General features: G+C 50.6%; 1 protein-coding gene across 4 annotated transcripts in view; it reads right to left on the bottom strand.

Moving 5' to 3' along the window:
• Positions 1-24,218, bottom strand: part of Dnah10 (dynein axonemal heavy chain 10) — a 129,232-nt gene that overhangs the window by 102,596 nt on the left and 2,418 nt on the right. For all 4 annotated transcript variants that reach the window (XR_013047554.1, XM_076560204.1, XM_076560206.1 and 1 more), the window contains exons 3-14: positions 23,429-23,529; positions 20,826-20,934; positions 19,762-19,877; positions 18,901-19,123; positions 16,445-16,602; positions 15,817-16,047; positions 9,827-10,017; positions 7,453-7,651; positions 4,131-4,325; positions 3,445-3,615; positions 2,804-2,980; positions 1,125-1,250 (exon numbers count right to left, since the gene is read on the bottom strand). Coding sequence is in view for 3 of the 4 variants with exons in the window: in XM_076560204.1 (XP_076416319.1) it covers positions 1,125-1,250; positions 2,804-2,980; positions 3,445-3,615; positions 4,131-4,325; positions 7,453-7,651; positions 9,827-10,017; positions 15,817-16,047; positions 16,445-16,602; positions 18,901-19,123; positions 19,762-19,877; positions 20,826-20,934; positions 23,429-23,529 (1,997 nt within the window). In the remaining variant the exon portion in view is untranslated. The remainder of the gene's footprint in view (positions 1-1,124; positions 1,251-2,803; positions 2,981-3,444; positions 3,616-4,130; positions 4,326-7,452; positions 7,652-9,826; positions 10,018-15,816; positions 16,048-16,444; positions 16,603-18,900; positions 19,124-19,761; positions 19,878-20,825; positions 20,935-23,428; positions 23,530-24,218) is intronic.

The following is a 24,218-nucleotide window of genomic DNA, read 5'->3' as shown; positions in this document are numbered from 1 at the left end:
CAGGCTAGAATTGGGGAGCTGGCACCCCTGGTAGCCCTGAACACCCCGGCTCCCCCAGGTTGTACGGACGGGTTTGTTCCGCCCTCGGGCTGGCAAAGAAGTTACCCGCTAGAAAGAGCTTCGGGGTCCACAAACATAAAACCTCCAGGTCAACAGATACTGACCTCCTGAGTGGCGGCCACGTGCCCGGCCCACAGCCACAAAAGAGGGTGGCACACGGGAAAGTTTAAAAAGTGGCCTGTGGGCCTTCGTGGTGACTCAGTGATAAGAGGTGCTTGCCACCAACCTGTGCTCAGTCCCTGGAGCCCACACAGAGGAAGGAGAAAATTGGCTCCTGCAAGCTGTCCTCTGATGTACACACACACACACACACACACACACACACACACATACACACAAACACACACACAAACACACGCATGCACACACAGAGCCACACGTGCATCCACACACTAAGTAGTAATATAAACCCCTGTGACTCACATATGATTCAATGAGGACTTCATAGATTTCTGTCATCCAGTTGACTCAATTGTTTTTTTTTCGTGTGTGTGCATGTGTGCAAGTGTATGGAGAGTGTGTGTGTGTGTGTGTGTGTGTGTGTGTGTGTGTGTGTGTGTACATATATGTGAAGGACAGAGAACACCCTTGGGCATCATTTCTCCCGTGCCTCTGTCTTTTTTTTTTTTAAGATTTATTTGATTTTTATTTATATGTATGAGGGGAGTGGGTATATGCACACGAATGCAGGTACCCAGGGAGGCCAGGAGAGAAGCCCCCGGAACAGAAGTCACAGGCGGTTGTGAGTTCCCCCGCGTGGATACGAGGAAGCCAACTTGGGTCCTCCACAAGGGCAGCACGCGCTCTTCACCAAGGGGCCATCACCTCTCCAGCCACACTTTTTGAGTCAGGGTCTCTCCCTGGCTGGGAACCCCCACGGTGCCCATGCTTCCAGCCCAGCCATCGGCCCAGCCCCTCAACTTGTTTTATGAAGGAGGAAGCTGGGCCACCCGAGGGGTCCGTGGAGCTGCTGCTGTTGGCGGCAGCGCTGTTCCCTCCCCTCCCTGCCCCCCTCGAGGGGATGGTGGTGTGCCACCCTCCGCGGGCGGCATGGAAGGGCGCACCTTGGTGAGGAGGCTCTTCTTCATGAGGTTGGGGAGGATCAGCTCCGTGGTCTCCTTCCACATCTCATACTTGCGGTCTTCGTAGTCCTTCATCATCCGGCCCACCTCCAGGTACCTCTGCTTCACCTAGCCGAGAATGGGAGCGGCCATCATTTCGTCCCTGGAAATGACACCTCCTCCTCTCTGCTGTCTCCAATATAAGTGATGTGGATTTGTTTGTTTGTTTTGGTTTTTCGAGACAGGGTTTCTCTGTGTAGCTTTGCGCCTTTCCTGGAACTCACTTTAGAGACCAGGTTGGCCTCGAACTCACAGAGATCCACCTGCCTCTGCCTCCCGAGTGCTGGGATTAAAGGCGTGCACCACCACCGCCCAGCTGCAGATTTTTTTAAAGATTTATTTTAACTCTGTGTGTGTGTGTGTGTGTGTGTGTGTGTGTGTGTGTGTGCATGTACACATAAGTGTGAATGCCCATGGAGGCCAGAGGGGTCAGATCCCCTAGAGCTAGAGAGTTCTAGGTGGTTGCAAGCTACTCAACGTGGGAGCTGGAATTGCACTCAAGTCTCCTGAGAAAGCAGTACTTGCTCTTAACCACTGAGCTATCTCCCCAGCCCCAAACTCCATAGTTCTTTAAAGGAAATGCCTGTCAGCCTCTGCTTTACCACATGCAAAAAGCACTGGAGTAAGAGATGGCCAGTGTCAAAAAGACAGCTGGACATGGGCAGAGCGTGTGGCTCAGCTGGACACGGGCAGAGCGTGTGGCTCAGCTGGTCACGGGCAGAGCGTGTGGCTCAGCTGGACATGGGCAGAGCGTGTGGCTCAGGTGGTCATGGGCAGAGCGTGTAGCTCAGCTGGACATGGGCAGAGCGTGTGGCACAGCTGGTCATGGGCAGAGCATGTGGCTCAGGTGGTCATGGGCAGAGCGTGTAGCTCAGCTGGACATGGGCAGAGCGTGTGGCACAGCTGGTCATGGGCAGAGCGTGTGGCTCAGTTGGTCATGGGCAGAGCGTGTGGCCCAGCTGGTCATGGGCAGAGCGTGTGGCTCAGCTGGTAGAGCATTTGCTTAATATGACCTTGGGGTTCCCTCCCAGGCACCACATAAGCCAAAGGTGGTGGTGCCTGTCTCTAGTCCCAGCACTTGGTAGGTCGCTGCAGGAAAATCGGGAGTTCAAAGTCATCCCAGCTACGCAGAGTTCGAGGTCAGACACCTATGTAAGACTCTGTCTCGAAATCCGGTGGTGGTGGTGCACGCCTTTAATCCCAGCACTCGGGAGGCAGAGCCAGGCGGATCTCTGTGAGTTCGAGGCCAGCCTGGTTTACAGAGTGAGATCCAGGACAGGCACCAAAACTACAAAGAAACTCTGTCTCGAAAAACCAAAAAAAAAAAAAAAGACTGTCTCAAAAACAAATCTAAAAGAGAATGGATGAATAGATAGGTGATAGATAGACAGATGAGATAAAAAGATAATGAACGACAGTGATCGTCCTTCGAAACAAAGTCAAATCTAGGAGAAGCGGGCAGGCGTCGTGAGCACTGGGACTGTTAGAGGAGGAAGCAAGAAGACATGAAGACTCAGGAAACATGGCATCTGCAGCTGTGGGCATGCCACTGGCCAGCTGAGGCGGCAGCCCCCCAGCCAGAGGTGGGGAGCACAGCGCAGCCTCCAGAGGCGGTGACGTACCTCCTGGCCCCGATCGCTGTCCAGGAGTTCCTCGACCTCCTGGAATCTGAGGATGGTATGCTTGATCCGGTAGAAGAGGGAGCGCTCCCAGCATATGGCACCCGCCACCGGAGGGTGGTTCTTGTACAGCGGCGGGTTGTCCAGGTTGTATACGAAGATCTTATTAACGATGTCGATCTGAAAAGGCAGGTGGGCGCCCTGGTCAGCCTCCCACGGGCTGTGCCAGACAGACAAGACTTACATGGAGGGTGGAATCTCACAAGAAAGGCAAATAAGGGCTGAGCAGGGCAGAGTCTTGGGCCAGCTGAGGCCCTGGGGTCCATCCCCAGCCCTGGCTCTTGCAGGGGACGGGGATTTAAATAAGATGGAGAATACAGTCTTTACTGTTGGTGTAGTATATACTGTTTTTTCTTTCTTATGCTCACCAATCTCTTTTCTTCTAAGTGTTCCAAGTTGTGTGTGCTAAAATAGCAAAGCCACACACCCTGTCTGTACGGATTTGATTGAACCGTTTGAAATCCACAGATCTCTTTTAGAGGTGGCCACCGGCAGATGTACATTTTTTTTTTTTTTAAGTAACTGTCTCTAGGCTGGGCTGGGCCTTGTGCTCACTGCCCAGGCAGCCGCGGGTTCCCGGTTACCTCCTTGTAGTACTGGGCCAGAATGTCATTGAATTTCATCATCATCTGCCGGTTGATGGCCTCCCGGGAGCGGATGTGCTTGAATTTTAACAGCATGTCAAAGGCCGCTTCCGCGGACCGAAGTGTTTTGAAAGAGTCGTCGATAAAATGTTTTGCTTCTTTCTCAATAACCTGCCAGAAAAAAAAGAATAGAAAGAAAGAAAGGGAGTGAGGGAGGAAGGAGGGAGGGAAGGAGGGGGAGGGGAGAGATTGAAAACCAAAAAAAAAAAAAAAAAACCAGCTGCTGTCATGGTCTTTCAAGAAACGAGGGACAGGCTTGGGACAGGCCTCTGTCCTGTCTCCATGAGAGGAACTTGCCTGGACTCGGGGATGGCTCAATTGGGAAGCGCTCGCCTTGCAGGCGTGAGAACCTAAGTTGGGACCTCAGGACCCACCTGAGAAGCCTGGGTGGCCACACCTGTAACCCCAGCTCTGCGGGCAGGGCCAGAGACAGAGAACCTGCCGCAAAGGAATATGTCGGGTAAGGCAGAGCAAGACAGACGCCCTCTTCTGGCCTCTGCATGAGTACGCAGATGCATGCAACACACACACACACACACACACACACACACACACACACACAATCTTTAAAAGGCAGGTGGTAAGCATGAGCAAACACGGGTTGAATCGATGGCCGTGTCCCTTACCAGAACCTCCAGCTTGAAGTCATCCATCACGTACTTCCAGTATGGGGAGGACTTGATACTGAAGGGGTCAAAGGTCAAGCTTTCCATCGGGGTGACCAAGCTGTCTACCCTGCAAAGGACATCGTCGATACGCTTGGGGTCCCCCGTCACAGCCTTAAGCTCAGGGCCAAATATGTTGTAAAACTCTTCCATAACCTGGGGGTGGGACAGAATGGAAGGCGGGATAAGCGTCTTTTGGGTTACTCCAAACATTCTAACCATAAATAGACAGCATTTCCAGATTAACCTGAAGGCAACAGGCCCAACACACAGGCAACCTTCTCCTCATGGGAGCCCCTTGGTGCTATGCCCATGCGACAGGATAAGATTTAGAGGCCCTGGGGCCCAGAGAGATGGCTCAGAGGTTAAGAGCACTGGCTGCTCTTCCAGAGGACCTGGGCTCCATTCCCAGCACCCACACGGCAGCTCACGACCCTTCTGTATCCTTCTCATTCCGGATACTTCCTGCGTGAGCCAGCCACTTCGACTAAACATGACATCATACGAGCACAAGAGAGTGAAGGGAGCCGCGTTCCTGCAGGCTGCAGGGGTTAACGGGGTATTGATGGAATGTGAACTAAGAGCGGCTGAATGTGGCACGAGAGTCTCTGATAGTCTGACAATGTGGAAATGAGATGCCAGGCACCCGCCTTTAATTCCAGCACTGAGGAGGCAGAGGCAGGTGGATTTCTTTGAGTTTGAGGCCAGCCTGGTCTACAGAATGAATTCCAGGACACCCAGAGCTACATAGAGAAACCCTGCCTCAAAAAACAAAAAAACAAAACAAAAAATGTTTATGTATCGTTCCAGTGACTCCATGCTAGAATAAAGGGCTCTATTTACTTATTTTGAGACAAGGTTTTATTACATAGCTCTGAACTGGAACTGGTAACTCTCTAGGTAAACCAGGCTGGCCTCAAACTCACGGAGATCCTCCTGCCTCTGCCTCTCCAGTGCTGGGATTAAAGGCGTGCGCCACCACACCCGTCTATTTTATATTTGGATTTTCTGCCGACTTTGCACCATCTAAAGCTGCAGTGGGGTTGGAGTGTGCCTCGGTTGGTAGAGCACTGGCTTGGCATGCATGAAGCCCTGGGTTCGATCCCCCCACCACCACATAAACCAGGTGTGCTTGGGTACACCTGTAATTCCAGCACCTGGAAGGTGGAGGCAGGAGGATCAGAAGTTCAAGGTCTTCAATGACAAAGGGAAATTGAGGTTAGCCTGGGCTACATGAGACCCCATCTAAAAAAAATAATAATAATAAAGGTTAAAGGAACATAATGAAATGTACAGAAAGAACTTAAAATTTCCATATCCTGCAGTTTCTTGTCTAGGTTGCTGTGATGATATAGCAAAGGAGGAGGATGTGAGAAGAGAACATGTCCTGTTTCAATTATCTTTCCAGGGTCGTCCCGTTTTGTCGTGCACGGGTGTGTATATGCTCATGTGTGTGCACATGCATCTATCACATGCCACGCGTGCGTGCATGTGCGTGTGCGTGTGCGTGTGCGTGTGTGAGGAACCAGAGGCAGATGCTGAGTATTTTCCTCACCTGCTGCTTCTCCTTGTTTTGGGGGTCTCTCACTGAACCTGGGACTTGAGGATTCAGCAAGCCCAGCGGCCCCAGAACCCCGGGGACCCACCTCTCTGGCACTTGGGTTACAGCGGGCTCAGCTTAGGCTCTGATGTGGGGGCTGGGGATCTGATCCTTATGCTTGCCAGATCAGGGCTTTACTGACTGACCAGTCTCCCCAGACATGGGCCTGGTGACCCTGTCTTATACCAGCCACTGGAGATGTGGCTGGCCCTGGTTTTGCTCTCTGTCTTGCTCACTTTGTGTGTGTGTGGGAGGGCCCAAGGGGGGGGGGGTGAGCATGAGTTCAGGCACACTGGGCTCTCCATGAGAGTGCAAAGTGAACGGAGGATGGAATACCTCTTGGCAAGGGCTGTGCTAGCCACCCAGACGCTAAGTGTGTGCCCCTCTGCCCAAAAGCTGCGAGGGGTCAGGTCAATGCAGAGTGTGGGGGGGCGGGTCAATGCAGAGTGTGGGGGGTCAGGTCAATGCGGGGGGGGGTGTCAGGTCAATACAGAGCAGAGGGGGAGGGTCAGGTCAATGCAGAGTGGGGGGGTCAGGTCAATACAGAGCAGAGGGGGAGGGTCAGGTCAATGCAGAGTGGGGGGGTCAGGTCAATGCAGAGTGGGGGGTCAGGTCAAGGCAGAGCAGGGGGTCAGGTCAATGCAGAGTGGGGGGGGTCAGGTCAATGCAGAGTGGGGGGGTCAGGTCAATGCAGAGTGGGGGGGGACAGGTCAATGCAGAGTGGGGGGGTCAGGTCAATGCAGAGTGGGGGGTGTCAGGTCAATACAGAGGAGAGGGGGAGGGTCAGGTCAAGGCAGAGCAGGGGGTCAGGTCAATGCAGAGCAGGGGGTCAGGTCAATGCAGAGCAGGGGGAGGGTCAGGTCAATGCAGGGGGGTCAGGTCAATGCAGGGGGGTCAGGTCAATGCAGAGTGGGGGGGACAGGTCAATGCAGAGTGGGGGGGTCAGGTCAATGCAGAGTGGGGGGTCAGGTCAAGGCAGAGCAGGGGGATCAGGTCAATGCAGAGTGGGGGGGTCAGGTCAATGCAGGGGGGTCAGGTCAATGCAGAGTGGGGGGGTCAGGTCAATGCAGGGGGGTCAGGTCAATGCAGAGTGGGGGGGTCAGGTCAATGCAGAGCGGGGGGGTCAGGTCAATGCAGAGCAGTGAGTGTTAGGGACAGAAGGAAGAGGTGAGGACAATGAGGCCCCATGGAATAGTGGGAAGGTGGAGAGTTGGGGAAATCAAAGCTACAACAGGAGAGTACCCAGGACAAAGAGTGCTCAGGAGGTGGTCTGCCAGCAGAGGGATCAGAGCACAGAGAAAAGCTGCAAAGCGGCGTGGAGGGGGGAGGGGAATGGGTCCGTCAGTAAGAAGCGTGAGGACCCACGTTTGATCCCCAGGCATGGTGGTTCCTGCTTGTAATCCCAGCACTGGGGAGGTGGAGGCAGACGGGTCCCTGAGGTTCTCTGGCCGGCCGGCCTAGATACACATTCACAGTCACAAAAAGACCTGGAGTACAGCAGGGACATTCTGGTGCATTCGAGAATATTCTATAACGTTCTTCTTTCAAAAGTTTTTCTAGCAGACCCTTTCAGATCTCCAGAATCTACCCAACATGGTAGCGAACCCCATCCAAAGGCCAGAATGCTTCCTTCCATCAGGCAAGTCCACACACATCACAGAAGACCCAGTGGCTCCTTCCTACCTGCAGGACATCCGCGAGGTCCTGGCAGATGCTGGCCATGTAGTCGGTCCTCTCAAACAGCCGCTTCCGGTCAAACTCCCAGCGCGCCTCCCGACCGGAAGCCTCGATCTTGGCCCGGATGTCGAAGTAGGATTTCTTCCACAGCTTGAGAGTGTTTCTGGCATCCAGGGTTTTGTGCTGGGCATTCGATCTGTTTTCTCTGTTAGGCAAAGAGGCGTCGGGGGCTTCTTCGTCGAGCAAAGACGCAGCTGCCCACATCTGAGCCACACTCCCCCCCGGAGCATCCGTATCTGGGAGGATTCTCATCCAGGACCTCCCCTGGCACCAAGCCCTCCTCGAGGGAATGTTTCCTCGTGAGCCTCTACAATTTGCGAGGGCACAAAAGGGGCCCCCAAGCTGGGCCCGATCTGTTTTTTCCCAGCAGCCATCCCACCCAGCTCCCGGGAAGGCGTGGCGGCATGAGGAGGAGAGCAGGTATCCTTGGTGCCCGTCCTCCTGGCCGCAACCCTGGCGCACAGACCCTGCGTGGAGCCGACCTCACCCATGTGAGAAAATGGCTGGGCGCAGCCCAGTGGTGGGGCATGTGTTTAGCTTTAGGAGACCCTGGGTTTGATCCCCACATCACGAACACACATAATAGTTAAAACCCGACAGGCTGCTCCTCCTGAGGGCCCAGGCCTAGGGCTGAGCATGCCCTGGCCATTTACCTCAGTTTCTCCAAATATAAATAAGGAACAAAGTCCCAGTCAAAACCACACACGTTTAAGAGCATGCGCTGCCCCGCCACGGGGGGCCAGAGCTCAGATCCCACCATGCACTTCGGGGCACCTCACATTACATGTAACTAGAGCTCCAGGGGGAATGTGATGCCCTCTTCTGGCCTCTCCTGCAGGTACCTGCACACATATGTGCATACATTCACACAGACACACACCCGTACACATAAATAAAAATAAAATAGCCCACGCATGGTGACACATATCTTTAAGGCCAGCTCTTAGGAAGCAGAGGCAGGCAGATCTCTATATCAAGTTCCAGGCCAGCCAGAGATACATAATGAGACCCTGTCTCAAAAAAATTAGACTTGAGAAACCATACGCATATAAAATTGTGTGTTACACAATATAATCATATATGAAATTGTGTAAATAAAATGCATGTTACATTTTAGCAAGGGAATATTATTCGGTCATAAAAAAGAATGAAGTACAGGTGAAAGACCCCCACTCCATTATGAGGACATGGGGTGTTGGGCCGATAAAATGCCCCCCCCCAGTCCCAATAACTTAGGCTAAGAAACGCCATTCTGAAGGAATCAGAAAAACAGGAGTTCACAGCCGTAGCCAGCCACCTGGCCTTGAGAGAGATAACTGTGGTCGGCGGCCTTGGGAGAAAGACAGTTGAGTTATATCAGGATATTTTATGGCGGGCCCCTGGCCTTGAGGAATAAGCGGCTGGGCTGAAAAAACACCCACTATACCCTGGGCACGGCCAAGTCAGCCACACACATACGACCCCAAGTTTACCCTGGCCTTCTTTGAAACAACCAATAGGGACCCTGTAACTATGCTTCTCGCTTCTGTAACCGCGCCTCTGCCCCTGGGATCCCATAAAAAGTCCCCCTTGCCCTAGGAAAGGGCGCAAGTCCTCCAAGAGACTTCGCCCCAGGTACCTGGTCTAAATAAACCCTCTTGCTTTTGCATCTGATCTGTGGTTTCGGTGTGTTCCTTGGGTTTGGGGTCTCTCCCGGAGGAAGATCTCCCCTGGGGGTTCTTTCACAGGTGATGCACATATATCATGGATAAGCCTTGGAGGTGTCATGATGAATGAAACACCACCCAGAAAAGACTTGGTCTTGCATGATCTCCAGGCCTTGGGACTTGGAGAGGGAGGAGGTTTGAAGTGACTACTAAAAGATACCAGGCGTCTTTGGGAGATGAAGAGAATGTTCTTTAAAATATATAGTCTAAAAGTATGTGCATAAGTGTGTGTGTGTGTGTGTATATATATGTATGTATGTGTATATATATGTATGTGTGTGTGTGTGTGTGTCCACATGAGTGCAGTACCCAAGAAGGCCAGGAGGGGGCATCAGACTTCCCTTGGAGCTCTAATTCCAGGCAGGAAGCTGAAAGCTGCCTGTGGGTGCTGGAAACTGAACCCAGGTCCTCTGCAAGAGCCGCAAATAAGTCAACTGATGTGATGGTTAGTACACTGCCATCTCTGTGACATTATTTTGCGGTGTTGGGGACGGAACCCAGGCCCTTAGGGCACTAGGCACCTACTCTATTGCTGAGCCCCCCTCCCAGCCTGGACAGAGCCGCTGGATCCCAGAAGGAACCCCCCCCCCCCCGCTGGCCCCGCAGCTCCTCACTTGAACAGGGTACGCAGGTTGATGACCCTGCACACGCGCTCAGCAATCTCCCAGGCAATGCGCTCCATGAGCGGGATCATCCTCTCATCCTTGTTGTAGTGTCTTGAGATGATCCACACCATGCGCAGGGCGCTCATCATGGATGGGATGGTGTCCAGGACCACGTGGAAGCTGGAACCATGTGTGATGTTCTGCCAAAGCCACACAGAGGGCACAGAAGAGGGGCTTAGCCTCAAGGTCAGGAAGCGGACACACACACACACACACACACACACACACACACACACACACACTTTCCCTCTTTCTCTGCTTTTTTTTTTTTTTTTTTTAAACAAACAGGATCTTAGCCGGGCGGTGGTGGCGCACACCTTTAATCCCAGCACTCGGGAGGCAGAGGCAGGCGGATCTCTGTGAGTTCGAGGCCAGCCTGGTCTACAAAGTGAGTTCAAGGAAAGGCGCAAAGCTACACAGAGAAACCCTGTCTCGAAAAACCAAAACAAAACAAAACAAAACAAAAACAAAAAAAAAAAACAGGATCTTGCTATGTTGCCCAGGCTAGCCTCAAAATTACTACATAGCAGAGGATGATCTTCAACTCCTGATCCTCTCTCCTCCACCTTCCGAGTGCTGGGATAACAGGTGTGAACCACCACAGCTAGCTCCTGTAGAGTTTTTGTTTGCTTGCTTATTTGTTTACTTGAGACAGGATCTCACCATGTGGCACAGGCTGGCCTGAAACTCTGGATCCTCCTACCCCCGCCTCCTGAGTGCTGGGAGGATATAGGAGTGTTGTGGTGGTGTGAAAGAAAATGGCCCCCACAGGGAGTGGCACTATTAGGAGGTGTGGCTTTGCTGGAGCGGATGTGGCCTTGTTAGAGGGAGGAAGTGTGTCACTATGGAGGACGGCTCTGAGATCTCCTACGCTCAAGCGATGCCCTGTGTGGCACACAGTTCACTTCCTGTCGCCCGAGGATCAAGATGTAGAACTCTCGGCTCCTTCTCCAGCACCGTGTCTGCCTGTGTGCCGCCATGCTTCCTGTTATGATGACAACGGACCTCAACCTCCGAACTGTAAGCCAGCTCTCACTGAAATGGTTTCCTTTTCTACGAGTTGCTGTGGTCATAGTGTCTCTTCACATCGACCGAAACCCTGACTAAGACAAGCGCATCACCATGCCTGGCTTCACTGGTACGCTTTGTTGTTGTTGTTGTTGTTGTTGTTGTTTCAAGACAGGGTTTCTCTGTGTAGTTTTGGTGCCTTTCCTGGAACTCACTCTGTAGCCCAGGCTGGCCTTGAACTCACAGAGATCCGCCTGCCTCTGCCTCCTGAGTGCTGGGATTAAAGGCGTACACCACCACCGCCCGGCCTTCGCTGGTATACTTTGAATACTGTCTAGGTGACTTAGTGAATACCTGAAACAGGGAGAGAGCCCTGTGGATGCCACACCCTATGATTTAGGGGATAACGACAACAAAACAGCTGTGGCGTTCTATACAGATGCAATGGGGTTTTTCCCCCAAAATATTCTTATATTCTTTTTTTGTTTGTTTGTTTGTTTTTTGTTTTTTGTTTTTTGAGACAGGGTTTCTCTGTGTAGCTTTGGAGCCTGTCCTGGAACTCACTCTGTAGCCCAGGCTGGCCTTGAACTCACAGAGATCCGCCTGCTTCTGCCTCCCAAGTGCTGGGATTAAAGGCGTGCGCCACCACACCCACCACCACCACCACCACCACCAGCAGCTCCCCAAATATTCTTTATTTGAAGTTTGTTAAATTGGTGTGTCAAGACTGACTGTCTATACATGGAGTACACACTCACACACACACACACACACACACACACACACACACACACACACACAGGTATATATTACGTATGCCAAGAGTGGCATGCTCTATCTTTCCAGTACTCTTCTGTCAGATCCACTTACTTCTGTCTCTCTCTATCAAGAGATGTCATCCCTGCCGGGAGATGGTGGTGCACACCTTTAATCCCAGCACTTAGGAGGCAGAGTCAAGAGAATCTCTGTGAGTTCGAGGCCAGCCTAGTCTATAGAGCAAGATCCAGGACAGACACCAAAACTACACAGAAAAACCCTGTATCAAAAAACAAAACAACACAACAACAACAACAACAACAACAACAACAACAACAAAAAACCACACACAGGGTTGTCTCTTCAAAGGAAGAGCTGTATAACCTGTTTTCATCCCAGAAGACTGGGGATGGATGTGGCTAATAGGCTGGTCATCTCTGTGCTCTTTGGAGGGCCAGGGCCACATCTGGGGCACCAGACTCGTATGTTTATCTCAATCATCCTCCCTAGACCCTTATCTTGAGCACTGTTTGTGGTGATATATTATGTACCTTAATAAACTTTGCCTGAAGATCAGAGAACAGAACAAGTCACTTGATTAAACATAGAACCCAGGCAGTGGGTGACACACACCTTTAATCCTAGCGTTCAGGAGGCAGAGATCCGTCTGGATCTCTGTGAGTTCAAAGCCACCGTGGACTACATGAGATTGACTCAATCTAGGAGAGAAACAGAGCCAGGCAGTGGTGGTACACACCTTTAATCCCAGCATTAAGAAGGAAGTGATATGGTGGGCAGAGAAAGGTCTATAAGGTGTGAGGAGACAGGAACTAAAAAGGCTTTTGCCTGAGGAACCCCTTTTGGCTAGAAAGGCTTTTTCAGGCTGAGGAGTTGGTAAGGTAAGAGGTGGTAGTTGTGGCTTGCTCTGCTTCTCTGATCTTTCAGCTTTCACCCCAATATCAGGCTCTGGGATTTTATTAAGACAGTTTAGGAATTCGTGTTACAGTTGTTTCTCAGCCAATAGAACCCATCTTTACGGAAAAGGTCACATGTACTTTGAAAAGAGTTTCAATGTAATCATGTCTTAAGCGTTATTATACACACAAGTTGAGTTCATTGTCACCAGGAAACTTTTTTCCAAAATTGTGCTCTGTTGAAATATGCCTAAAATAAACTGCCTGGTGGCAGACTCTCAAAATTTGAACCAGCACAAACCACTGAGTTGTGTTAAACTGAATTTCCTTCTTGCCTCACAAGGATTGATGCCCTACTGGCCTGGTGTTTGCAAAGACCACACACACATAAAGAAACACACACACACAGACACACACAGACACACAAACACAAACACAGACACACACACACACGTTAGGGTGTGCCTTCTCTTTGTCCTCCGGAAGTAAGTTAAGATGAAGGAGTGTGACCACTCTGCTACCCTGAAACCAGGATGCTGGGAGATGACCACTTCTCCTGGAGAGGCCCTGGCTCTGAGCCTCCATGTGGGAGGAAGCCAAGGACACCCAGGCAAAAAAGGAGCAGGCAAGAAAGGCAGCCATTCTGGAAGGGGATGCTCTACCCAGCCATCCAGTGGATGCCCTGGGAGGCAAGATGAATGTCTGTATGGAGCCCTTCCCAAATCCTGACCCACTAAATGGGAGACAGGTTTTTATGAAGAAAACAGTCACACACCAACACGCCAGTACAGTGACTTTCCTCATTAATGCCAGCTATCAACTTGACACCGCCTGGGATCATCTGAGAAAGCCTCCATTCAAGGACTGCTTCAGTCAGATTGGCCTGTGGCCATGTCTGTGAGGAACCGTCTTAGCCGATCCTTGATGTGGGAGAGATCAGCCAACGGTAGGCGGCACCATCCCTAAGCAGGTGGGCCTGCACTATGTAAGAGAGAGAGTTGACGGACTAGAGAGATGGCATGAGGTTGAGATCACTGGCTGCTCTTCAGAGAACCTGGGTTTGATTCCCAGCCCCCACATGGCAGCTCGCAGACATCTGTAACCCCTGTCCCAAGGGATCTGATGCCCTCTTTTGGCCTCCGCAGGCTGGACCAGACATGCCCATAGTGCACAGACATACATGCAGGCAAAACATCCATACACATAAAAAAATTTTTTAATAAAGACTTAAAATGAAGAAAGCTAGCTGACTGTGAGCAAAGAGTGGGGGCACAAAGCCAAGCTCCTCCTCCGTGGTCTCTGCTTCGGTTCCTACCCTGCCTTCTCTCTTTGATGGACGGTGATCAGCAAGTGTGAGCCAAATTAAGCCTCCCCTCCCCACATTGCTTTTGGTCAGAGTTGTTGTGGGATCGTCTTTTTGTACACTGTGAAGAGGTGTCTCTGCCAAGGCACCTTCTGATTGGTTTAATGAAGAGCTCAACAGCCAATAGCTAGGCAGGAGAGGATAGGCGGGACTTCCAGGAAGAGATAAGAATTCTGGGAAGAAGAGAGGTGGGATTCACCAGCTAGACACAGAGGAAACGGGATGCATGGCATTGAGGAGAGGTAACGAGCCACATGGCAGAACACAGACTCATATAAACAAACAGGTTAATTTAAGTTACAAGAGCTAGTTGGGAACAAGACCAAGATTTCATAATTAATAATGAGTCTCTGTGTCATTATTTGGGAGCTGGAGGTCCAAAGAAAGACCTGTTGCACAGAGTGGTTTATCACAGCAACAGGAAGCAAACTAGGGGATGACACATGTGTATCTGATGAGGAACCTGTGATTTCAGTCTTTTAAATTAGTATTGCAACTCCATCATAAAAACAAGAGTGAGGTGGTGAGCATCCTGGAAACACAGGGTGGGAAGAACTGTGCACTTCCTGCCAGACAGAAAGAAGAGGAACAGACAGCAAGGAGCCCCACAAGGCCAACACCCTTCCCACCCCCATGGCCTACTTCCTCCAGTGAGACCTCTGCCTTCTGAAGGTTCCAGAACCTCACAGAACAGCAGTACCATAAGCCCATGGGAGACACTTCCATTCAAAGTGTAACATGGCATATTACGTTCATAAAGACAAAAATGCAGGAACATAATTAAAAATAATAAAAGATAAATATTTAAGGGCTGGAGAGATGGCTCAGTGGTTAAGAGCATGTACTTTGCCACCAGAGGACCTGAGTTCAATTCCCAGCACCATGTCAGGAGGCTCACAACCGCCTGTAGCTCTAGCTCCAGGCCAGAGCCTCTGTGGGCTCCTGCACTCCTGTGTGTACAGACTTACACATAATCAAAAGTAATAAAAGATTAAGAACATGGGAACCGCTAGGCAGTGGTGGCGCACGCCTTTAACCCCAGCGCTCGGGAGGCAGAGGCAGTGGATCTCTGAGTTCAAGGCCAGCCTGCTCTACAGAGTGAGTTCCAGGACAGTCAAGACTACACAGTCTCAAAAAACTACAAGACTACGCTATCCTACAAAATAAAACAAACAAACAAACAAACAAAAAACATCAAACAAAGACAATTTATTTGTTTGTTTATTGGTTTTTCAAGACACAGTTTCTCTGGCTGTCCTGGGACTCACTATGTAGACTAGACTGGCGTTATAGACATCCCACTACATGCAGTTTTTGATGACAACTTTTAAAATATCGAATTAAGCTATGGTAGAACATTTGCCTAGCATGTGCAAGGCTGGATTCAATTTCCAAAATCTTGAATTATTTACTTTGTTTTTGTTTTGTCTGTTAAAAGCAAGGACTCAGCCGAGCAGTGGTGGCAATTATCTTTAATCCTAGCACTTAGGAGGTAGAGGCAGGAGGATCTCTGAGTTTGAGGCCAGCCTGGTCTACAGAGTAAGTTCCAGGACAGGCAGAACTACACAGGGAAATCCTGTCTTGAACAAACAAAAAATAAATAAATAAAAGAAAAAGAAAAGAAAAGGACTCAAATAGCCCAGGCTATCCTTAAATTCACTATGTGGCCAAGGATGACTCTGAATTTCTGATGCTGCTCCCAAGTGCTAGAATTAGAGGCATGTACCACCATGCAGGCCTTATGTGGTCCTAGGGGTAGAAGCTGGGGTTCTGTGCATGCTAGGCAAGTACTCTCCCAACTGAGCTACAACCCCAACCCCTAAATGTATTTAAAAAGGGACATCCATGCAGTGTCCCTCAAAGACCTGGCTTTCCAGAATGCAGCCCACCCTTCGTACCTTGAAGTGACGTTCCACAGTGGACAGGAAGCGCACATTGTCGGAGGCCTCCATGTGGAGTTTGAACAGCTCGGTCAGGACAGGCTGCACATTGGCTGTGAGCATCGATTCACCTTCCTTGATCACATCCAAGACCTTCCTAACAAACGGAAGCTTCGTTTGTTCATGGAGGGCACTCAGCGTTGCATTTCTTTCTCGCCAGAACTCAATTTCAGCCAGAGGACCGTTGCCCTGGGAGAGATGTGAACACGCAGCCGTCACTCACCATTACTGTGGGTGGACACCTGTGGTCATTTCTACAGTGCCCATTCCTCCTCCCATCCTCCCTTTCCCAAATGCCCCAGGCGGGCTGGTCAGCACAGGGCTTCTGGGTGGACTTCTCATCCGGCGTGGTCCGATCAGAGTGGATCTCAGGACTCAATGGGGAATGCAAGACAAAGATCCTGCCCTTCCTGGAGATGCCCACAGGGCCAGAAACTACCCATCACCGCTGCAGAGAAGCAGTGTGAGGGGGGATAGCCTTAGCCAGCCCCACCGGCATCATTTAGGGAAGTCCCAAATAGAGAAAGAGGCTGGCTCCCACGGAGCCCTTTCTCGGGATGGTGGGTTACAAGCCCTCACAGATTACCTGGGGCGTCTTCTTCAGCTGGATCTCCAGAGCAGTGGAAATCTGGGTCAGCCAGTTGATCACACACTGCTCCAAGGACTCCAGCATTTCCGAGTTGGCCGCCAGCTCCGACACTTCCCCCTCCACACTGATGCTAGGCATCTCCAGCTTGATCTCACCTGGTGGAGAGTCACTCATTAGACCCTCGCTTAGGAAAAACCTGTAATGTCCAAGTTCATCAGCTAGCTCTTCTCTCCTGTGGATCGGGTCGCTAGCCCATCCCCTCCTCTGTCTCTGTCTTGTTCTGTTTCCAAGAATGTAATTAAAACCTCTGTTGATTGGCCCAGAGGTTAAGTCCCATCAAAGTGATATCATTACTTGAGAAGTTCCTTGACTGACAACATAATGAGTTTGATTTTTACAATTTTAACATATGACCAGAGTTCAGCAGCTACTTAAGAAGTCCTCGCCTGTCGGTGGTGGCACATGCCTTTAATCCCAGCAGGCTGATTTCTGAGTTTGAGGCCAGCCTGGTCTACATAGTGAGTTTTAGGACAGCCAGGGATACAGAGAAACCCTGTATCAGAGAGAGATAGAGGGAGAGAGGGAGAGGGAGAGGGAGAGGGAGAGGGAGAGGGAGAGGGAGAGAGAGAGAGAGAGAGAGAGAGAGAGAGAGAGAGAGAAGAAAAGGAAAAAAAAAGTCTTCAGGGGCTGGGGTGATGGCTCAGTGGTTAAGAGTACTTCCTGCTCTTACAGAGAACCTGAGGTCTGCAATCAATAGCATCCATATTGATTAGCTCACAGCTCCCTATAACTCAGCTCTGAACTGAAGCCCTCTTCTGGCCTCCACTGGTACCTGGGCTCACGTACCCTCCCCCACTATACACACAAAGTAAAATCTTCAAAAAGGGAAAATCTCCAATATAAAATGAAGATAAATCAGGGGTTCGTGGGGGGTATCCTCAGAGGAAATCAAAATAATGTAAAAAAGAAAATGTTTAAGTCCCATTTCTTTGTCTCAGAAGCTGGAGATAATACGTGCCCAGTCAACAAGAACAGAATGCTATTAAACGGCAATGAAGACCAGAGGTCTCAGAACCAAACAGAGCAACTAGCAAGGATCGCTCCAAACCGAGGAACACTCCCGGCACATTAAATACCAAAACCCCGGGGGGTGCCTCCATGGGCTAACGTGCTTGCCACACAAGCTTAAGGACATGAGTTCAGATCCCCGGAACTCCTATACAAGCCAAGAACAATGGTTCACATCTGGAATCCCAAGGCGGAGACAGGAGACCCCTGGGGCTCAGTGACCAGCCAGCCTAACCTCGTTGGCAAACGAGAGACACCATATCAAAACAGAAAGCGAAGGATGCCTAGGGAACAACCTCTGCACACACAGGTGTGCCCACACACACACCCCCAACACACAGGAGCACCCCCGATCCCCTACCCACAGAGAGTTAAGGAAAGAGTTAATCCTCCTAGAGTACCAGTCCCACATCACTGGCTTTCCTGACTAAGTACCCTGTCTGTCACCTCTTCCCGAGCCGGGTCCCTAAACGTGAGCACCCAGCTCAACTCTGCTCCCTCATCCAGCCAGCCAGCCTCTTGCCGCCTTGTTCTCTGTTTTCCACGCCTGCTTTTCCACTACCTCAGGCTCTGGAACTGGGGGGGGCGGGGGGGGCGGGGATCAGGTAGGCACTGCCCATGTGATGACCCACTGAGAGTGGGTCACCTGAATTCCACAGCAGGCGCTGAATGCAGCTTTCAGATGAGGCCCAGTGCCACCTCCTCCAGGCAGCCCCCCACGGTTGCCCCACCCTCTTCTCTAGGCCTCCACATCTTGTTGAGCTCCACACTCTGCTCCAGTTGGGAGTACAAGGAGAAGATGCCCTGTAGCCACAGGGGTTTCACCGTTATTCTTCCAAGCAGTTCAGTTTACAGTGCACATATAAGTGAGAATTATGAGGCCGGGGATGTGATTCAGTGGGTAGAGCTCTTGCTTAGCATGGGCGCAGCCCAGGGTTCAAGCCCCAGCATTATACAAACCGAGCACGGCCGTGTATGGCTGCCATCTCAGCACTTGGGAATTAGAGGCAGGAGGATCAGAAACTGAAAGTCATCCTCGGCCTATATGTCATTGATTTCAGCAATAGGACAACTCAGTCTTAAAAACAAACATAGCCAGGTGGCAGTGGTGGCGCACGCCTTTAATCCCAGCACTCGGGAGGCAGAGGCAGGTGAATCTCTGAGTTCGAGGCCAGCCTGGTCTGCACAGTGAGCTCCAGGACAGTCAGGGTTACACAGAGAAACCCTGTCTCAAAAGGCAAAAACAAACACACGCACACACACAAAAAAAAAACCCCACAAATTTAAAAAAAGCAAAAATAATAAGCATTCTGAACTTTTGCGTCGCCTTCTCGGGATGAATTATTAGTTCTTCACAAAGGGGGAGGGGAGGGAACAGAACAGACCTTCAAGCTGCTGCATGGTCCTTTGAATGTTGTTGGCAAATTTCTGAAGGTTCATCAAGAACTCATCACGAATCAGCTGGATGCTGTGGTACTCCACCGCTTCCCCGGGCATGCTGGGCAACTCTGTTGTGTCGTAAGAGGAAGGCTCGTGGGTTTCTGCCGACGATGCTCCCTGACCTGACTCCAGCTTGTGCTGGTTGAAGGACAGAGCGGGCATGAAAACCTGCAAACACAACCATGTATGTCGTTAAATCGCCCCCGGGGCCTCCAGCCGTCTGCTAGGTTGACGGATGTGCGCACTGGTACCGGGCACATCTGGAGTCCCAACATTCGGGAGGCTGAGACAGGAAGACGGCTGTTGAAGGCAGCCTGGGGCTGCAAATGGAGGCAAGAAGGATTTGGATGCAACCAAGGTCGCAGAGGCCAGCCTGGGTTGCTGGTTATGTAGTGGGTGGCCGCTTAGAATGAATTTTTGTTTCGCTCTGAGGTTATTTGCTAGTGAACAGGTTGGTTTTAACTTTAAGCAGCCAGCGTCTCTGTTCTCAGAAACCACAAGATTAAAAAGACGTCATCCAGAAGCCTGAAGTGGTCCAGCTGTGATCCCAGCATGTGAGAGGCAGAGGCAGGAGGACTACCCATGAATTCAAAGCCAGCCTGGGCTACAGCGTGGATTCTAGGCCAGCCACGGCTTATAGAGTAAAGACACTGCCTTAACACAAACAGAGGTTACCAAATGAATGAGCACATAGACAGGTAGTGACCTCCTGCCCCACATCTCTCCAAGACCAAACTCTCCAGTCCTTCTTTGGAAGCAGGGGACTGTCCTGCAGATGCCAGGCTCTCTGGAGGACCCACAGTTACCTGGCAGATGACGTCGTTCAGGAAGCGGAGCACGTTAGAGTTGATGATGCCATACTCCATGGTCTCGGGCATAATTTCCAATGCTTCCTTCATGTCCGTGGCTTCGGGGATGGCCTCTAAATCAAAACAGACGCAGAGCGTGGAGTCAATGGGTGGTGGGGACATTCCCAGGTGTCCCGGAGTCTCTCTTTCATCTCAGAGGCTCTGGTCACAAAGTCATTAAGACAGGTTGACCTGGTTCTGAGTAAATAAGACTAAACTTGACCACACTGGACTTTTGTTTTGTTCTGTTTTCTAGAGACAGGGTTTCTCTATGTAACTGTCCTAGCTGTCCTGGCACTCGCTTTGTAGACCAGGCTGGCCTCGAACTCAGAGAGTTGCCTGCCTCTGCCTCCAGAGTGCCACCACTGCCCGGCTAGGTTGTTGGAGTTTTTAAAGACTCTGTGAGTTTTACATTTTTACTGCCCTTCCGTTATAGTATTAACAAGGGCTCTTGGGGACAAGACATTGAAAGGTTCTATTTTAAAAGTTATCTGTTTAGGAGCTGAAGAGAAGGCTCAGCCAGTAAGAGCACTGGCTGCTCTTGCAGAAGATTGGAGTACAGTTCCCAGCACCCACATGGAGGCTCACAACCAGCTCTAACGTCAGTGCCAGGGGATCCAATGCCCTCTTCTGGTGTCTAAGGGCACCAAGCATGCGTATGGTGCACCGAAAACATGCATACGCATAAAATTTAAAAAAATATTAAGACACACATACAGCTCATCTTCAGGGCTGGGATCCTCGGGAACCTGTGTAAATGCCATGTGGCTGTGGCGGCCCACTGTGATTCCAGCCTTGGAAGGTAGAGAAGCGGGGGATGCCCAGAGCAAGGTGGCTAATGACACTAGCCACATCAACCCCCTCTGAGTTTTATTAAAAGATCTGTGCCCGTGAAGAAGGGCTGGAGAATGACTCCCAATGTCAACCTTGCCTGCTTCATGCACATGAGCATAGGTGACCCTACACACACACACACACACACACACACACACACACACACACACACACACACACACAGGCACCTTTTGTGCTTCGGAGGAAGAACACCACATTCTGTTCCAGAAACTCCTCTGGGAGAGGGTTACAGAGCACATGCAGATCCAGCCTGTTGACGATGCGCTTCACAAGCCTCTGAAACAGACAGGACATGGTTGGGCCGGCTGGTGCATGCTCTGCAGGGAGCATTTATCTCCAGCACGGAGGATCTCATCCCTGATAAGGAGGCCACTAATAGACAGCGGCCACAGAAGAGCTGATTCACATCTAGATCTCGGGCCCTGAGCCTGACAGCTGAGAGGCTGACTTAGGAAAGGATGGGAGGGTGGGGCTTGGAGGACGTGGCTTGGAGGGGCGGAGCCCATTGACAGAAACTGGCTGCCTCTGGCTAGTTGTGTGGTTTGCTGTTTCTGGGACTTTAGTGGGAAATGTTCTTTGTGTGTGTGTGTGTGTGTGTGTGTGTGTGTGTGTGTGTGTGTGTGTGTAAGTATTTTTCTTAAAAGGTTTGTTTATTGGGGCTGGAGAGATGTGCTTCAAGCCACAGAAATGTGAAGTAGGAATTCAGCGGACTACGACAAAGCTATTACCTGGAAGAGGCCAAGGGCGTTTCCAGAGGATAAAGCCAAGGCTTAAGGAGCCTTGGTGATATTTGGCTTTTGAATATCAGCCGTTTGCTGCTATGAATTTCTCGTGTGCTATTATGCATTTCCATTCCCAGAACAGTATGTTTGATCATTCACTGGGCACAATTTCCCCTATACAATTAAAGAATTTGGATAACTTCCTCCAATTCTGCTAACAACAGACACAGTCAAGATCCCTAGTTTCAGGCTTTCCTGTAATTATCGTCATTAGCAACATCCGGCCAGGACCTTCTCTGGACGAAAGTATCTTATCTGAGATACTTCCCAGACTTTCTAAGAACAGACTGCAACATCCAGACTATCTGTCAGTTCCTGAGGGATGATAAAAATCTACAATGAGGCCGGCCGGCAGTGGCGCACTCGGGAGGCAGAGCCAGGTGGATCTCTGTGAGTTCAAGGCCAGCCTGGTCTACAGAGTGAGATCCAGGACAGGCACCAAAACTACACAGAGAAACCCTGTCGGGGTGGGGGTGGGGGCGGATCTACAATGAGACAACAGCCCAGGCCTGGCAGATGTGCTAATTAAGCTTAACCTTCTTTCTTCCAAGTGCTATCTCTAGTTCTAGATCTCCCTTTAACAATTAACTCAGAACTAAAGGGCTCTTACACACCAGGTACATCTGGCCATGACATGGGTTGCCTAGTTACCGAGTACACTTCCCCTGCCCTGCCAGAAAATGGCACTGCCCAAATTAGCCTGAGACAGATATGGCTCCAAAGGAAAAAAACAGCAGTTTTATTTTCACTCATGGCTTAGTGACTTACAGACTCCTAACATTTTACCTAACCACTTCTAAGAATATAGTTTGAGGACATAAATCCCCTTTTTCAGACCTATTAACTGAATCCAGTCTTGAGTAGATTTGTTCCCCATTAGTGACTTCCCTTCTGGGTTGCTCTGACAGCTGACAATCACGGCCCTCTGTGTGGATCTTCTCACCCCTCCTTTTGACCCTGTAAGAATTCAAGTCTGGAGACCTCGCTTTGGCCAGAGCTTTGCTGCTTTGTGTGGGTATACAACTGAAAACCTCAGAGACTAGAGAGGACCAGATTGGGGAAGGAGAAGAAAAAGACGGAAGATGAGGAAGAGCGAGATGGGGAAGATCGAGATGAGGAAGAACTGGATCAAGATAGAGGATCGAGCTGGAGGAATTAATTTAGGACTTAAAGAGAACAGCAGAAAAGTATAGAGAGAAATCAAGCAAGAAAAGACCTAAGTGTGAGAGCAGAATAGAAGCTGTGTAGAGAGAGAACTGACTCAGAAGAATAAGGTGAATGAATGAACTAAAGAGTTTCATGTACGTGGATTCATTTGATATCGTTAGGATTATCAGCTGGTAGTTAGATTCTCCCATGGACCCTGGGGAAAGGCTACAAGGGGCTGGACCCCAACAGTCTTTGTTAGAGATGGTGCAGTGGTTAAGAGCACTAGCTGTTCTTCCAGGGGACCCGGGTGCGGTTTCCAGCACCCACGTGTGATGGGTTTACATGGTTTACATGTAACCATGTTGGTTACATGTTGGTTTACAACCATCTGCAACTCCAAGGGTCTGTCTGATCCTCTCTTCTGTCTGAATGTGCCAGGCGTGCATGTAGCGCACAGACATACATGCAGGCAAAACACCCATACACATAAAATAATAAAATAGAATTTAAATAAAGGTTGGTCTTTTTTTAAGGATTTACTTATTTCCTGCATATGAGTGTTTTGCCTGCATGCATGTCTGTGCACCATGTGCATGCCACACTATATACGGCTCCCTCCTTTCTCTGTAAGTCACAACTCCTGGTGGGACAGCTTTTCTGACTCCTGGGAGTCCCTCAGTCAGTAATGTAGCTAAGGATGTTCTAGGAAGACCTCAACACAAGATTCTGGAATCCCCACTCTAACACACTGGGTCCCTAGCACGCTCTGTGCCTGTTAACCCTGTCTTACGAAAGCCCCCGGAGCCACTCTGCCAAGAAGGATAGAGGGCAGGGAGTACCTTGCCAAAGGGTTTCTCTAAGTGCTCTTTGTCGGGGTCAACATCATCCACACCTAACAGGGAGGGTGTCATGGAGTCCGTTCTCAGCTTCGTGGGCTTGGCTGCAAGACACAATTCAAGGAGTTGAGATGGCCAGAAACAAGAGTTTCCCACCATCCAGATGCCTGAGTATGATAGGTCTTGTCCTCCATCGCGTGCTCTGCAAAGGACGACGGGAGTGTAACAATCAAAGCAGGCCACGCACCCAAAATCCTCCCTCATGGCTCACAGGTATATGTGGTGCCCAGCACGTGATTTCTCTGAGTTGGTGTGTGTGTGTGCGCACGTGTGCATGCAGGCAACGGCCAATAACGCACTCAGGGGTGTGTTTAAGGTCGCTGGAAATAGTTAAAGCTGGGCTGGGGCTGAGATGATGGATGGCTCAGTTGGTAAAGTGTTTGCAGGATCAGCCTGAGGACCCAAGTTCAAACCCAGCACCCCACAGAAAGGCCGGTGTCGGAGCACATGCTTGTAATCCCAGCACTGGGGAGGCTGACACAGAGGCCCACGGAGGCCCACTGGCCAGCCAGCCTAGCCTATTAGGTGAGCTCCAGGCCAGTAAGAGCCCTTGTCTCTGAGAACAAGGTGGGCAGCTCCAGAGAAATGACACCTAAGGTTGTCCTGTGGCCTCCATATGTGCATGTGAACATACGCAGTTTAATGTGCACCCATGTACAGCTCGCTAACCTGTGTGGGTGCATGTGTGTGCGCGCACACACACACCAATAAACCATCAATGCTGAGTTTCATG

Source organism: Peromyscus maniculatus, chromosome 23, assembly GCF_049852395.1.
Source record: "Peromyscus maniculatus bairdii isolate BWxNUB_F1_BW_parent chromosome 23, HU_Pman_BW_mat_3.1, whole genome shotgun sequence".
Classification (NCBI taxonomy): Eukaryota; Metazoa; Chordata; class Mammalia; order Rodentia; family Cricetidae; genus Peromyscus; species Peromyscus maniculatus.
This window is presented reverse-complemented; position numbering and strand designations above follow the sequence as displayed.